We start from the raw sequence: 15,691 nt of genomic DNA, 5'->3' as shown, positions 1-15,691 counted from the left end.
ATAAGTTACTAGCACCATGGCAGACACTGATAGACGCGAACTCGTCCGTAGTGCCGTTTCATTCCTCTCAGACTTTACGGTGTGCAAGTCATAAATTTCTTGAAGTGTACAACACTCATTGGGTATATCAGACTCAACAAGCGCCGCTTGCCCAGCGTGTCCAATTCCTTGAAGCAAAAGGCCTCAGTGGACCAGAGATCGAGGAGGCAATGAAGCAGGCGGCGAGCCAACCTACGCACTCGCAGCCTGCGGCACAGCCTCAGAATAATTTCCAATCACCGTATGTAACATATGGGCCAGCTAGCTATCCTTCTCAGCAATGGGACTGGCGCGATTATTTCGTGCGTCATTTCACTCTCCTTGTGGTGCAAGTTGTGACATAGTCACTATAGATAACTGCTGTGATATCAGGGTCAGTGGTGTATGGTGCCGTTTCGCTGTTCAAGGTGAACGACTTGAATCACTCCGTATTTCTTGCTTTTACCTTGGCCCTAGAAACATCTTCAACCACACCTTATTCCTCCAGCAGCGACTGCATATGAACAAGACCGCGATGGACTGACAGCACAATTTGATGCTGCAGAGGCCCTCTTGAAAGAAATCCAGGCAGAAACCGAAGCCGTCAAATCTGCGGTGTATGAACAAAATGAACGGGTGAACAAAGTCACCAAAGACGTTGAGTCGGTAGTGGTTGAAATGAGGGAAGGCGAGTCAAAGACGCGGGACGAGATGCGTGAAATTCGTGACGAAGTGGAAAATATCCGAGAAATGCTTCCCAAGGTAGGGCCGGCGATGTCGGTCATTTTTGCGTCTCTCATATTTCAACACAGATGATTGAGAAGAACAAAGAGTCTCAAAAGGAGTCTCTTTCTGAGCTGCAGCAAGAACTCAAATCCCTCAAGGCTCTGTTACTTACTCGCGGGTCTACTCCACTGACGAGCTCTCCTTCGACACCAATACCCTTGTTGGCCAGTAGACCGTCGATACCTTCATGGCAATTAGCTAGCTCGGCCCCGGTGCCATCTACTGCAGAGTCACTACCGAGCTCAACTTCACTGAATGGGTCGTTTACATCTCTCACCCAGTTGAATGGAAAGGGAAAGGAAGCAGAGACACTATCGAATGAATCTTCATCGTAAAATCATGTATAATATTTGTTCGTTTTATAGCAAGTTGTACTCTCAAACTTAAAATATGCAATCTGAACGTTTCCTTTGGCACGCTCACGTGGGAGACTTGTTCGAGAGCCGATCATTGTCCAGGACCAAGTGCGACGGCCACCACTGCCTCTGCAGTTAGGTTTGAGTACTTCTGGTGTCCCTAATGTTTTCACAGTTTCGGCAGGCAGTGGAAAGCTTTGCGCAGCCGCAGCCCCGTCGGTCTCAAGACCTCAACAGCGATGATAACCATTTCACAAGCGGTTCACCTGACGGGCAGTCTACGCGACAGTCGCAGTCCACAAATCAACTCGCGGACGCTGCACTGATTAACATGCGCAGATCATTTGCATCACAGCGCCCTGGAGTCCACGATCATCTAGTCCTGTCTCTTCGTCTATCTCAAAGACTCAGAGTAACAGTACGAGTGATCCTGGGCTACGCAAATTTACTCTCGAAGAACGTCTACGCGCGTCATTCTCAGTCGGAGATGCATCTAATACTACATCGCCGGCTATATCGTCGAGAGCTTCGCCGGTTTCGAATGCAGTTGTTGTCACGCAGCATCCACTCTCCCCCACATCTATTCCTCTGCCAGCCTCCCCTGCATTACTTCCAACAGCAGCTCCTCCACCGCAAGTATTTGACACCCACCCCAGCGACCTCCCGGCAGATCCTTCACCATTGTCCCTCGCTGCAAATCACCTCCAAGATGCTAGTGAAGAAGGTCCTCATGCTACCTCAACAACAGAGGTTCTTCAAGCTCTAGTTCAGGTTCCGCTGCCACCGAACGTAGAGGAGGCACCTGTGACAGAATACTCTGTCAGTTCCCCAAAACCCGTATCAGCATCTATCGGGATAGAAGAAAATCTCCAGCTGCCTAATAATCTTCCCGCTGCTACAGACACAGCACTTCCGTCAGAAGTCCACAGCTCGGATTCTGGAGACATCGATGGCAACGTCGATGTTCTCATCCACACAGACGTATCTGCTTCCCATGTAACAGAAGCTTACGGTTCTGACTCTGGAGATATCGATGGCAACGCCGACGTTCCTATTCATACAGATGCATCTGCTTCGCATGTGTCAGAAGTTCAAGACTCGCAATCTGGAGACATTGATGACACTCCCGATGTCCCCGTTCATACAGATGCATCTGCTTCTAATGTACCAGAAGTTCACAGCTCGGATTCGGGAGGCATCGATGGCAACACCGATATTCCTATCCATAGGGACTCATCTGCTTCGCACGTGTCAAAAACTCAAGACTCGGATTCTGGAGACATTGATGGAAACGCCGATATTCCCATTCAAATAGAAGTACTTACTTCAGACGGCGATGGCGATGGTGAAAAGACGGAACAACCTCCAGAAATCCCTTCTACTGTGCCTTCGTCAAAGTGCAGCGAAGCTGACGTAGAAGCTCTTCAAGAACGTCTAAGACTCGTTGAACAACGGTTTTCAGGTACGTTGTTGGTTGGACTGTATGTTGGGTACATGCTTACTCTTTCAAGATATGTCGACATCTTTTAAAAAACTTCATGCAGAACGGTCGGCTGTAGATGATGTCATTCGGGAATTGACTCCTTTGGAGGATGCTGATGATGCAACTGTACTACGTGACTATTTGTCTAACATGAACATGAAGATTGAGGTAACGTGCCACAATGTTTGCTCGGTTCTAGTTTCTTAACCGTCTAAGTAGCTTACACAAGATGAACTACAGCGTCTCAACGGAAAACTGACACGTAATGAACTGTTCGTATCGCCATAAGAGAATGCTGACTTTCGTTAAAACAGGTCAAGAGGAACGTATCGAGGAGCTCAGAGATACTCACAGGCTTGAAACCAGGTCTCAGTTGGACCAGATTCACAAGCTTCGTCAACAGCTTAACGAAGCAGAAGCCCTCGTTGCAGCCTCCCAAACTTCAGCTTCTCTTATGGAAGAAGAAACAGGGAAGCAAACAGCCGAGATCGAACGACTTGCAGTTGAAGTTGCAAAAGCAAAAGAAGTAGCAAAAGAAGAGGAAGAGAAACGCGTCAAGGCAATTAGCCTCCTCAAGACTGTGCGTCAGAAGCTTGTCAAAGCCGAGAAGGATAGAGACGATGCGCTGAAGGAAATCGGGGAATCTAAGGAAAAGGACAGGCAGGAGCGAGACAAAGAGAGGCTTGAACGAGCAAGGCTACAGTCGGAAATCGACACAGTCAATGCAGAGCGAGAGAAAGCGGTAACAGGCTTAAGGACCCAGTTCGACAAAGAGGTAGCTGCTGTCAAGGATCGCAGTGAGAAGGAGCTTTCTACCACCCGCGCACAATTTGAAGTTGAAATTGCAGCGCTGAAGGTTCGTATAGATGGTCGCAACTTCGTCAATGATCTAAGAAATTGCAATATAGATGTCGCATTCAACGGAATTGACTCTTAAGAAGTCACAGATCGCTACATTGGAAGCATCTGTCAATAATCTTTCTAGGGAGAATAGGACATTCTTCGAACAACTCCAGATTCGGCAGGCCGAGTTGGAATCCTCTCAGCACCACGTCGGGACCCTCCAGGGTCAACACACTGAACTACAGTTCCAGCTCAGGGAAGCACAGGATCGCCTTACTCTTCTCGCCGAGGAAATCTCAGATCTTCGAGGGGAACAAGAAACGCGACCGCATGAGCCAGGCGCTCCACAGGAAGATGTCTCGCAGCTTATCTCCACGATGGAAGCCAAGTACGAGGCCAGATTAGCAGAAATCAAGAGGAACTTGGTCCTCGCAGAGAAGGAGCGGACAGAGAGCGAAGCGGACTGGAGTCGCAAGCTCTCCGATAAAAGTAGAGAAACGGACGAGTTGAAGACGATTCTGCAGTCTTCTGCAAAGTTACGAGAAGAGAAAGAGAGCACTACAGGGGTACTGAAATTTGAAATCGAGAAGCTAACAGCTGAGGTGCAGAATCACCAGCGTCGTGCATTGGAACTTCAGCTACAGGTTGACCGTATGAACAATTCCGAGGTATGGTTTGTGTACTATGCGCCAGAATGCTCTTTATGACAAGTGCTATACAGGCGTCGTTCCAGCTTCGCATCTCGGACGCTCAAGCAGAAGCCGAAGGTTACAAGAGCCAGCTTGAAAACCTGAAGGCTCATGAAGTACAACTGCGTGGTCACACCAAGGTGATGACTCTCCGAGCTCTTCACTCCCCTTTTGTCTCATAGCACTTGCAGACGCTCCGAGAAGAACTCCGCAAGGTGCAAAACTCGGCTGCTCTACTTGAGCGTCAGCGCAATCCAGGAGTGGGATATTGGACCTCGCGGACCGAGAACACTGATTCTCGCGTGTCGGTATCGTCCGGCTCTGATCTTCCATTGCGAGCTGCATCCCCTAGACCAACATCGCCCACCCCGTCCAAAGGCGATGAAGACATTAACCTGGAGTACCTTCGAAACGTGATATTGCAGTTTTTAGAGCACAAGGAGATGAGAGTGAGTGCAGAACACCTAATATGTTCGTGCTAATAATCCGTTGTTTCAGCCCAATCTCGTTCGCGTTTTGTCCATCATCTTGCGTTTTACACCACAAGAAACCCGGAGGCTGATAGCGAAAGTCTAGTGAGGGAATTATTTTAAAAGGACGATATCTTCTTCACAGTTCTCTGATGGCCTACGTTGCCAAGATGTATTATGTAGGATGCTCTTGGAACTTGTGAAACTCGCAGCTTCCTATTGTGGTAACACCGCGCGACAACACATACTGGCAACGCTCAACCTCCTGCCCAATCCTTCACCTTTTCCCTAGTTCTTAAATTTATGATAAATACTTTTACTTTAAGCTGTTAACTATGCTAACTCTTGGTCGACACAATCCTCCTTCCCTGGGTCAAGCAGCGTAATGAGCGCGCAAAAAGCGAAAAAAATCCATTCGAAAACAAGAAAGAGTAATGCTAGTAAATGCCAACATATCGGCGACAACAGCCACAACTAGCTCTGGTAGAAACAGGAACTATCATCGCTCTCGTGAACATACCGAGTAGTAAATACACCAGTCGAACGAAGAAGCTAACTATCACAACAGGCCACATCTGGACAACTGGAGGACTCTGGTCAAGGAAGCATTTTTAGAGGCACACAAACAACGTCGGTCAGACAATGAAGGTCAGCCTATACACTTTCACAAGGTCTTTGAGTGCGAGAAGATGCTGAAAACTAACGCGCCTGTACTCTGGTGTCTCCATGCCTTCTCTGATTCGACGGTGTGCCCTAAGAGCTGACACACTTGATGACCGTTCCACGGTTGTCAGCTTCGGGATACTGGCCATTTGCAACCGCAACACGGAGCGCTTCGGTGACAGAGACGAAACAAAATATGGGTCGCGTGCCAATTACAGTGATGCATGGAATAGTCATGGCATCGAGGGGAAAAGTGATCTGAGCTGCCGTTTCTCTGATACGCGGCAATCGTATAGGCGAGACGCACTGTGAAATACAGTATTGTCTTGCAAAAACATTGAAGCAAGACCATCGAATATTCAACACACATCTGTTTGTGCAACTCGGCAGACATCACCACAGATCGTAAATGAGACACTGTGGCATGTGTTGAGAATTAAGCCACTTTCCATGAAACCGAGTATGCGGAGTTTCCGGAGCGAAGGTGTCGAGGAAACTTTGTTGACCAGCATTGGTGGTCAGGTCAAGGTAGCCAAGATACTCGGAAATGGCGTCTAAGACATTCTCGTCACCGACGACAGAATCAACGAGTGACGAATCTATACCCGCCAAGAGTAGTTCGGGGTTTTGACGATCGAGTTGTGACGACGTATTGTACGCGACGAGTTTGTAGAATCACTACAAATGTTTGGAATACGATGACAGTCATGAGTGAAGCTCTCTCACCATTTCGTGTTTACTTGAGAGTTGCAAACAAAGGGCACCTTCAACCACGGCCGCATTTTTTCTTATGTCTCTGAGATATGGCAATATATCAAATCCTATGGAGATGTGAACTGATGAGAATTACAAGGAACTAGGTGCTGCGTCGGCAACTCGGAAGTCATAGTCCACAGCCACAAATTCCTCAGCTCAATCTGCTACTGAAGGTCGCGTAGGCTATCGTCCCTGCGCGTGAATCCTTACGCTGCTTTATTTCTACATTGACGCAGTATTCCGCTGAACACGTCGTGAAAGAACAAAACAAACCAAGCAAATACTAAAGGGCGGCAACAGTAGTTCTTACCTGTAACATGTCGCTCGCTGAGTTGACGAGGAATTCGTTTCAATGCGGGGTATCTCCGCAACAGGTGAGTAGTTTCTATCATGTAGTACTACTACATGCTATAATGGTGTACCGGAGCTTCTCAGTGGCTGGGATTATGCAAACTGCTTGTACAGCAACATCATGTCGGTGTCGACTTTAGCACCGCTATTAGCAGTATGTGGTCTGCATACTGATGATCCAGGCTCTGCATTGAATACGTGTTGAACAGATACTATCCTTGAACTTTATCGCTTGTACCCCGCAGACCCTACTCTTCGCGAATACCTTCAGCTTGCTCTGAGTGACGGATTACTTTCGAACGCGGTCTTCGTCTCCACATTCATACGCGCTGCTCGGGACCCAGAACTTCAGAATGGGTCTACCCTGGATATGCTTTGCCGCTTAGCTCTTAATACGCATTACACATCGGGATCATCACCCGCAGGATCCATCATCCCCTTAGCGGACTCCCAGGTTTCTGTACTTTCCAAAGTACAAGATGCGCTGGCTCTTTTGCGGATTGCCCACTCTCTTCCCCCTTCTAACTTCCATCAGCTTATTGTATCAGCTTCTGAACTCGCAATCCTGCTACTGTCTTGTGTCACTGACATGTCGCAGTTAACAGCCGCTCAAGCTATGATTTATCTCGGGGATGCGAATGATGTGCTGCAGTCATTGCGCCTTTCGCAGGAACTCCGGCAGGTATTAGAGGGCTTCGTATTATCCTTGAGCTTGCTCATGGGAGATGACGCAAAAGCCATCAGGGATGCACAAATGTTGCACGCTATGCAGTTGACTATGGGAAAAAATGACGTCCATGGTGTCAATGGTGAAACTGATACCGTCACCTGTGGTCTGTTATTGCAAAGCCTTGTACGTATTTCAGGGCTGTAACTCGAGCACCACTCATCTTTTACAGGTGGCATGCCGTACCTGTGACTTTGGAGCGGGAAGTGATTTAGAAGCTGTTGCAGTAATGACAGGTACATTGCGGTGGACGTCATGGGCCCCGAATGTCTTTTGTACGCAGCTACTCGTGGCTGCTCTGACTTGCGTCGCTCAAAGCTCTGCTAAGGATGATCATGAATCTTCCTTTTCTCTATGGAGAGCGTTTGTGGTTGGTCGTGTAAGTCTCAGTGCAAGGCCACCGTGAGTATCATTACAGCTTACCACCAACTCATGATCTATAGCTTCCGCGGCTTTTATTTGCCCTCGAAAAAAGTCTTGAAGCTCATGGAACAACAGAGGCAGATTGGGTAAGCGAAATCTTTTTTGAAAGTCGTAAAGGCTTAGCATGAACTACGATTCTATCAGCGAGCTGCAATGCATGCTGCATTGTTATCATTATCTCAACGGTCTGATCTATTGGCACAATGTGACGCTGTAGCCCGACAAGGCAAAGGACTCGATTCCAGTCAGGATAACAACACAACGTATGTTTGATCGTTGTTCCGCGTCCTTCGTGCGAACATCTCATTCTGAAGGTATAGATCACTCATTCGCGAATTCATTCAACAACTTCTAGCTGTTGGAATTATCGAGTATGCATTTGCGGTCTCCATGGACCCCATGATGGTAAACGACCCCAGGACACGTTTACAGTCAGAAGCTTTTGATCATGGCTGTTCCATAGAAGTAAATTATCACACCATACTTTCCTTCCTGATGATGACGGGACCTGCAGACTTATCTTGATTCAAAACTCACTTTAGATTCAGATCCAGAAGACACTTCGTTACTGCTGGAGAAAATTCACCAAGAACCTGGCAGCCACTACTATCTTGCTGCTGTGGTTCAGAAAGTAATTGCGAGGCCATTCATGATTGATCCCGTCCGTTAATCAGGCACTTTTCAGCGATTTACGTCACACTCTACGTCCCTGGATCTCGAGCACTTGAGTCACCTAACGCGGACATTGTACCACCATGATTTCGCCTTAGATATACTATCACTGCATCTCAAGATCTCAAACTTGATTTGTAATGCACTGGAGATAATCTCGGAGTATGATTGCGAAACAGTTGGTATGTTCGCCACCGAAGCTTACAACATTCGTGCTAACAACGACTCATAGGTGATCCACAAACTGCAGTGAGCCATTTGGGCGATATAGTTCTATTTGCAGAGATGGTCTTGGCAAAATTCCGGGTATGTTTTCTGTCATCGGAATACGATTGTTCCTTGACATTCTTTGTCAAGATCTCATCGCCAATCATCAAAGACGGAAAGATGTACCGCACAGAACTTCTCCGATGCACTTCGAGAGTTTATCAGTTGGATGAATTGAGCCTAGAACACAAATCCGCATTTGCCACTTGGTACAAGGCGATTTTTGATAGTAATAGCGAAGGGATTGATGACGCCTTACTCCGGTAATGTGTTCCTGCCGTTGCAATGAAATTTGTGTCTCATTTCCCTGTAGTACAACAAAACCCCAAATCCTTCTGCAAATCTCCGCCACACTATTCTCGCAGGCTGCCCTGGCTCGTCACGAAAGCCGACTTGATAACGACACGCTGCAGACCGGTATGTCATACTTCCTTGGACCGTTGCTCCGGTGGACACTCGTTGGCGTGATCCATGCTATGTTGTTTGAAATTGGGCAAAGAGCGTAAGTGCAATACCAGTATCAATGAATTCATCGTCGACACATTTTCGCTGCAGGCTTATAGCTCCCCTTCACCTCGCAATCGTACAAACTATTTTATGTTCTCCCCATTGTCCCATCGTTGTCCGCCGTCTTTGTAGTCCGAGCTGTCTCAGACTATTATCTAGTAGACGAATCCAAGCTTTCCCCCAGAGTCCAGTTCTGGACATCAGCGTTATACGAGCCACGTGCTTCCAAACCCTCGGAGTCAACAAAGACCGTGAGTAACAAGTTTGAAACAACTGCCAGCTAAATTGATCACCTGACACAGCATCTTGCAAGGCGTTGGAGGATCATCAGATCAGCCCTGCCACCAGATGGATGGACTTCCCAAAGCAAGAGATCCACGAGGCACTCGCGTTAGCTCGGCGCCACAAGGCTCCTCGCATTGACGTTACACGGTGTCTTTCCGCCACTTCACCCTCTACATTCCTTAATCTGCTCTGGTCAGAGCTCAGTGTCGCTTCCAGTCTAGGGGAGATGGAAACGTGCAGGCGCCTAGCGACATTCGTTTTAGCCATGCCGCGCCAGCTATCATCGGCGCCACCCCTCCTTCCGATATTTATGTACAACGTTCTTCCCTACCTTATTACCGCCATAGACCAACAGCAGGCAACAGAAAAGGGTATGAACACACAGCTCCTGGTGACAATCATTTCATCCGCCCTCACCGCCGCACTACACATCGAATGGGCGGTGCAAACAGTATGTGAAGAGCAGCGCTTTGTACTTGGTCAACCAAGTGCCGCTATCGCGAGGCGGCTTGCAGCTGACCTCCGAGCACAGAAGCATGGTTCGTCTACTAGTGCAACTATTTTGCAGCGTCTGGGATCATCCCCTGCTTTCGTCACCAATTTTCCTGTGTTTGTGATGTAAAAAGCTGTAATAATGTAGACGAAACTTCATGATAATCTATCTTGCGAAAATCTAATTACGCCTTGCCGTCTAGCTTTTACACGGCCATGCATTACATACTCGCCAGAACCGATTCCGCGCACACCAGTGGCGTGCAATATCACGATATATACAAGGGTCTGAAACGCATAAATAGTCATGGTACTGGTGCTACACGCATGGGTAAACGTTTTTTAAACGCTTGGTACGGGCGGAGCTGGCAACACAGGGTAAGTGTAAGCGACAGTATGACAGATAGATGGAGGACTCACGGCAGCAAGCGTTTTCTACCGGATCACAGTTTTGATCCGCTGGACACAGTATCAAACACGATGAGTCCATGGATGACTTGAGGGTGATCAGCCAAATGGGGATAAGTATAATCCGACGCAGGGCACCCACCCTCAGTTGGTCTTCTGGAAACATGTTTGGGTTGCGAGTATGGTACTCGGGTTGAATAGTACTAGAATGTATGCCGTGATAATGAAGAGCTTTTCTAATTTCTGCTGCAACAGGCATGAAGTCATGGTTTCGTGATGCCATCACGTGTACTGAGGCGACGATTTTGGATTCTGAGAGTTGCCACACATGCAATTCATGCACAGAAAGAACCCCATCTACATTCAGAATGGATTCCCGGACTTCCTCCAGTGATATAGCCGGCGGTACGCCTTGGAGGAGAATGAAAGACGCACTCTCGACTGAGACAGATGAGTTGATGCCAAAGATACAGGTAGGAAAATTCACTTACCCAATGGCAGAGCAGACGAAAAGATAATGGCTGTGATCACAAGACTAATGATAGGGTCGAAGTAAAATTTGTATTTCCATTCCGTAAGCCAGATGACCAAGCCGGTAGCGATGACTCCGACATTCCCTAGGGCATCGCCTAACACATGCAATACCAGGGCGCGCATATTCATAGAGCCATGCGCGTGACCATGATGGTGGGCTGTGTTACTCTTGGAAGGCGGCGCTTCGGTTATTTCGGATCCGAGGAGTGGGAGGCGCTCGTCGAACACGTGGCTAGAGGTGCTTAATCGCCTCGTGTGCGGAGAAGGGGATGCTATGTCCTGAGCAGCTTGCACGACGGACGCACGCGTCGCAATGGGGTGACCATACATCGAGGAATAGGAGTCAGAGCGCTCATGGCTATTAGACCGTCCAGGTATCTTTCTCGGGGAAGTGACATCATCGTTTACAACTTGTCCTAACTGAGAGATGCTCGAAGAACGTGTTGGGGTCGGAGAGGTCTTATGGTCATGACTATGTTCTAAACATGGCGTGGTAATGTATGAGCAGCGATCAGCATGGTGATGACGTCAAAACTGACCATGGAAGAGGAAGAGGCCAACGATATTAGACGCCAGACCGAAGGACCCTACGATCACAATCAAACGAGGATTGGAAATTTCTGCGGGAGCAAATGGTGAGGAAATGTTTCTGATGGCATATGGAGTCACCCACCTGGAGTGTTGAAGAAACGCTCTAAGGCTTCCATCGCAATAGAGAAGCAAAGTGCAAGGAGAAAAACCCCATTGACAAGAGCGGCGAGAATTTCGGCTCTGTGCCACCCATAAGAATATCTAGAATCGTTGGCACTTTTTTGTGACAACTCAAAGACAAAAGAGAGGTTATGAATTATTCAATGGCCTGAAACGATTGACATCATACCTTAATGGCGTAGAGGGCAACCACAAGGCTTATCACATCGCTGTTGAGGGATTTTAGCTACATGGCAGAGTAAGTTGAAGGAATCCAAACTTCAGCATGTGGAAACTGTCGGCGACGAGGGCAAGCGAACCAACAGCATAACCTGCGAGTTTCTCTCTTAGGAGGATCCTAGTGTAAGACTACAGAATGTCAACTTACCTGCAATGAGCTCAATGAAGAAGAATATAACGTCAATAATAAGCAACAGCGTTATTCTCCCTGAGCGAGACATCCCGAAGACGGACATCGAGTGGTAAGTAGTAGAGGCTGGCACTAAGTAATGCCTACTAGTAAGCCGTTCACCGCGGCGGAACAACTCACCACCGTTGCTTACGTAAACTCATTTATGCAACATTTTTCGGCTGCCGTCGACCGTCGTTTGAAGCAAGACTACAGTAGCATCTCGGTCCAAATCATAGACCATCAGAATCGTTTACATAGGAAACCAAAATGGCCGCTCCATCGATGGCTGCAGCTTTGGCTGCCTCACTTCCCGCCCCTCAGGCCGCACCAACACCTGCAGCCCCCACGTATGAAGCCATCCCTGCATCCATGTCCAAGGCGATCGACATCGAGGCTGAGATACCTCTTACATGCGTCCAGCTTGATGGAATAGTGCGTAATTTTGTGGATCCTCTCTCCCTTATGTCCCCATCATTTACCTATGGACGGTTCTACTACTTCTACTTTTTGAAGTTGCGCGTCGAGCTTCTATTTATGCTATACTGACTTTGAATCGCAGGTTATTACCAAAATTTTGAAACACAGTCGCGAGGCGTTCTCAACAACCGCGCATGGGCTTCTGTTAGGCCTTGATCTTGATGGCATCCTCGAGGTGTCCAACTCGTTTGCATTACCGAATCATCACAATGACGACGATGAAAAGGCGACAAAATCCATTGGTGGGTCCCCCGTTATTATCTCCACGGATCGTAAACACTAATAAAACGTTGTTGATGGTAGCCCGCTACCAGCAATCCATGCTGCGATCGCTAAAAGAGGTTCAAGGAGACGACAACGTCGTAGGGTTTTACCAAGCAACCTCGCTTGGTGCTTTCTTCAATCAATCACTGATAGATACACAAGCAATCCACCAAGATAGGCTTAGACATGGCGGTGTTGTTGTTGTTCATGGTAATGTCACGTGGCTCGACATGCAGACGCCACATGCTGACAGCAAGGTTAGATATCTCACAGACAGCACGCGGAAATGCATCATTCCGTGCATTCAAGCTGACAGCCAGCATTCATGGATGCCTACAGAAGAGCTAATTTTAGTACAGCCGGGTATGTTTTCTCGTTTTGATCACGCTCCTCGATCGATTTAACTGAGTGAGATTTATAGGTTGATTAGCCATCGATTAACTTTTTCTTCCATACTTGAAGAGATCCCGTTAAGAGTTAGGACAAATGCGCTTCTGAGTTCGTATTTGAACACGCTTGCGATTCCCTCGACTTCAACGTTTTCGGATGCTCATCCGGGGGTGGCAACGACGTCAGCGTTACCTCCGTCCTATTCAGTGCTTGATATAGGCAATGTGGGACTGACGAAGAATCTGGAACAAGTCGCCGAAGCGATCGATAATTACCGGACAGAAGAAGGCAATGTCGCGTATTTGTCGAGGCAAATCGCACGGGAGAAGCTTCGTGCGGAGACGTATGTTGCGAAACGGAAAGAGGAGAATGCGCGGCGGGTGGCGCAGGGATTGAACGCCCTGCCTGAAGAAGATGTAAGCAGGTTGTTCAGGATCCCGCCTGAGCCGAGCCGGTTGGAGAGCATGCTCTTACTAGGACAGGTGGATGCTTACGCGAAGAGTCTTGAGGGCATTGCAGGTGCGGGATTAGTGAAGATGTATGCAGCCAAAGCTAGCTCCGGTGTATAAATTTCCTTGTATTGTACAGGGGCTAGACCAATAATGGATTAGCGTTTGAGAACAATGCGAGGTTACATGCCATTGTTTAGGGCATTACAAGCGTGACCTTGTCATTGTTGGTACCTGACAAAAATAGGGTGGTTGTGACCGGCAATAAGTTTTTTAGGTCAGGGTGGATACCTAGAAAAAAATACATAACCTTTTTGTTAAAATGATTACTTAATATAATATGTGGGATGTATATTAACTCAAGGTACTTCTCTCGCCTTTTACACATTATCTTGGTGTTTGACTTGCTTCTTCTTCATCGTTCTTTCCCTGGTTGTCGGCTGTCTTTTCTTGTCCACAATCTTTATTTTTAATAGCTGGTACTGCTACTATAAAGTCACCCGTCGATCCTTTTAGTCGAACCAGCAAGAGTCTTCTCCCCCGCTCATTACAATGGCCCCCATCACGAAGTGCCTTGCTTTTCTCTCCCTTGTACTCTCGGCTGCTGCCCTCACTTCCCCTCACATCTCCAATGATGTTTTTAACCATCGTCGCGCTCTCACTCATGTTGACGTACAGGCAGTCACTGGTGGTCAAGTCGATACTCCGTCAGCTCCCACACGTAAACGTTCTCTGAACAAACGTTGCGCACCTAAACCATCTGGTAACTCCACTGTATCTTCTTCCTCGCTATCGACCTCCCCGTCTGCTGTTGCTACAAGCGCCCCGGTTAACGTTGCTCCATCACCTGTTGTCACCCCTTCCCACTCCTCTTCCCACTCTTCGCATTACTCGTCTGCTTCGGAGCCAACCCAGGAAGCTTCCAGTCCTACTCCCACTCCTACGCCCACTCCTACGCCCACACCCACGCCCACGCCTTCCTCAAGTACCACCAGCAAGGCTGCGCAGACTACTTCTGCATCCAGTGGTGGTGCGCCGGGTGGCTTCCTGAGCGGCATTAATGCTGGGCAGGGTAAATTTTTCATCATCATTGTCTGGTTCTCGGCTTATTTTTTATGGTAGGCACATACTACGCGACTGGTCTTGGAGCGTGTGGTATCACAAACACCGACAGTGATCACATCGCTGCTGTCTCGCACTTGTTGTTCGACGCCTACCCGTAAGTATCATACTCTCTGTTCCTAGCCGAGGTCTTATTTTGGTGAACTAGTGGCTATAATGGTGTGAACCCTAACAACAACCCTGTCTGCGGCCAGCAAGTCACTGCTAGCTGTAAGTCCCTTCTGTCTCTTAACGATCATGCTTTGACATTATCTTCAGACCAGGGCAAGAGTGTGACAGTCACGATCACTGACCGGTGCACGGGCTGTGCGCTTACAGACCTTGACTTCTCACCCTCTGCATTCAGCGAACTTGCGAATGAGTCGTTGGGACGCATCGACATCGACTGGTCATGGAGCTAAACATCTCGCTCCCGTTACGCCTTCATGCTTTCGCGCCGAATGGCCATAACGTCTTCTATGTTTTATTCGTTATTCTTGCAGTCAAATACTCCAAGGTATATATGTTTTCCGATGGCTTTCGCGCCAGCCGCCTCTCTGCTAGCAGAGAGCTTGGGATCGCTATCGATTTTACTCATTCCCATATACCCCACACACACGTGCTATGTACTTATGATCACTGGATGATTCCTATTTACCTAGTTGATGGGTTGGAATGAGTGGTTGTTGCTTGCTTGGGTCTTGCAGCGCTTTTCTTCTTGATAGGCTTAGCTTTGGTTTAGGTCTTATTATTGTGCAGTTTGTAACATAAAGTGGAATATAGACGCCTGCTATGTAACCTGTACATCCCGTTGTTGAATGACTCGTGTCACAAGTATACGCCATCTTATGACACGGCATCCGAAATCAGTCGCCATCGATTTTCGCATCCGCACTGCCGCTAGGCTACATTTTGACACTCCAAGTCAGGCGAATAGTCACTCATGCCCGATACTTCTGCCCTCGGTCCTAGAATCGAGGAATCAGATTAATCGAATATGATCTTTCATTTCCGCGTCGCTGCCGTTGTCCAAGCATTGCAATTACCACATGAATGTAGGTAATATGATTGGTCCATTCGGTATAGTCTGGCTGAAAGGCTGTGACTGACAGGCTCCCTTGAAAAAACGTTGCAAAGACACCGAATCACGCCAACGGGAAGGCGCAGTATCCCCGCGG

At 48.0% G+C, this 15,691-nt stretch overlaps 5 protein-coding genes across 5 annotated transcripts; 4 read left to right on the top strand and 1 right to left on the bottom strand.

Moving 5' to 3' along the window:
- Positions 1-4,999, top strand: F5891DRAFT_1147261 (uncharacterized protein). The gene is made up of 14 exons (XM_041365043.1): positions 1-79; positions 132-341; positions 393-446; positions 496-780; positions 831-1,033; positions 1,817-2,622; positions 2,672-2,811; positions 2,863-2,905; positions 2,958-3,499; positions 3,552-4,154; positions 4,208-4,315; positions 4,367-4,624; positions 4,674-4,780; positions 4,804-4,999. The coding sequence occupies exons 1-13, from the start codon at positions 17-19 to the stop codon at positions 4,749-4,751; spliced, it is 3,393 nt and encodes a 1,130-aa protein (XP_041224721.1). The 5' UTR covers positions 1-16; the 3' UTR covers positions 4,752-4,780; positions 4,804-4,999.
- Positions 5,000-6,381: 1,382 nt separating this feature from the next.
- Positions 6,382-9,918, top strand: F5891DRAFT_954192 (mediator complex subunit Med5-domain-containing protein; the record flags this gene model as incomplete). Its single annotated transcript, XM_041375239.1, has 14 exons — positions 6,382-6,438; positions 6,500-6,569; positions 6,625-7,268; positions 7,315-7,521; positions 7,586-7,651; positions 7,710-7,828; positions 7,880-8,030; positions 8,080-8,196; positions 8,251-8,419; positions 8,470-8,543; positions 8,595-8,767; positions 8,818-9,006; positions 9,060-9,262; positions 9,314-9,918. The coding sequence occupies 14 exons, from the start codon at positions 6,382-6,384 to the stop codon at positions 9,916-9,918; spliced, it is 2,844 nt and encodes a 947-aa protein (XP_041224720.1).
- Positions 9,919-10,024: 106 nt separating this feature from the next.
- Positions 10,025-11,970, bottom strand: F5891DRAFT_417536 (cation efflux protein). Its single transcript, XM_041371753.1, has 8 exons — positions 11,809-11,970; positions 11,701-11,752; positions 11,611-11,650; positions 11,404-11,551; positions 11,270-11,350; positions 10,688-11,209; positions 10,209-10,637; positions 10,025-10,153 (listed from the first exon to the last, which is right to left on the bottom strand). The coding sequence occupies exons 1-8, from the start codon at positions 11,894-11,896 to the stop codon at positions 10,131-10,133; spliced, it is 1,383 nt and encodes a 460-aa protein (XP_041224719.1). The 5' UTR covers positions 11,897-11,970; the 3' UTR covers positions 10,025-10,130.
- A 30-nt stretch (positions 11,971-12,000) lies between these two features.
- On the top strand, positions 12,001-13,656 carry F5891DRAFT_1039836 (translation initiation factor 3 subunit 3). The gene is made up of 6 exons (XM_041361974.1): positions 12,001-12,264; positions 12,392-12,551; positions 12,613-12,783; positions 12,836-12,871; positions 12,894-12,936; positions 12,995-13,656. Exons 1-6 carry the CDS (start codon positions 12,100-12,102, stop codon positions 13,530-13,532), a joined length of 1,113 nt encoding a protein of 370 aa, XP_041224718.1. The 5' UTR covers positions 12,001-12,099; the 3' UTR covers positions 13,533-13,656.
- Positions 13,657-13,742: 86 nt separating this feature from the next.
- F5891DRAFT_1039830 (RlpA-like double-psi beta-barrel-protein domain-containing protein-containing protein) lies at positions 13,743-15,317 on the top strand. Its single transcript, XM_041361973.1, has 4 exons — positions 13,743-14,484; positions 14,535-14,631; positions 14,683-14,744; positions 14,793-15,317. Exons 1-4 carry the CDS (start codon positions 13,965-13,967, stop codon positions 14,933-14,935), a joined length of 822 nt encoding a protein of 273 aa, XP_041224717.1. The 5' UTR covers positions 13,743-13,964; the 3' UTR covers positions 14,936-15,317.
- Positions 15,318-15,691: the final 374 nt, after the last annotated feature.

The sequence above is a fragment of the Suillus fuscotomentosus genome (genome assembly GCF_016647785.1).
Source record: "Suillus fuscotomentosus strain FC203 chromosome Unknown F5891scaffold_34, whole genome shotgun sequence".
NCBI classification, from domain to species: domain Eukaryota; kingdom Fungi; phylum Basidiomycota; class Agaricomycetes; order Boletales; family Suillaceae; genus Suillus; species Suillus fuscotomentosus.
Note: the sequence above shows the minus strand (reverse complement) of the source record. Positions and strands in the feature narration are given on the sequence as shown.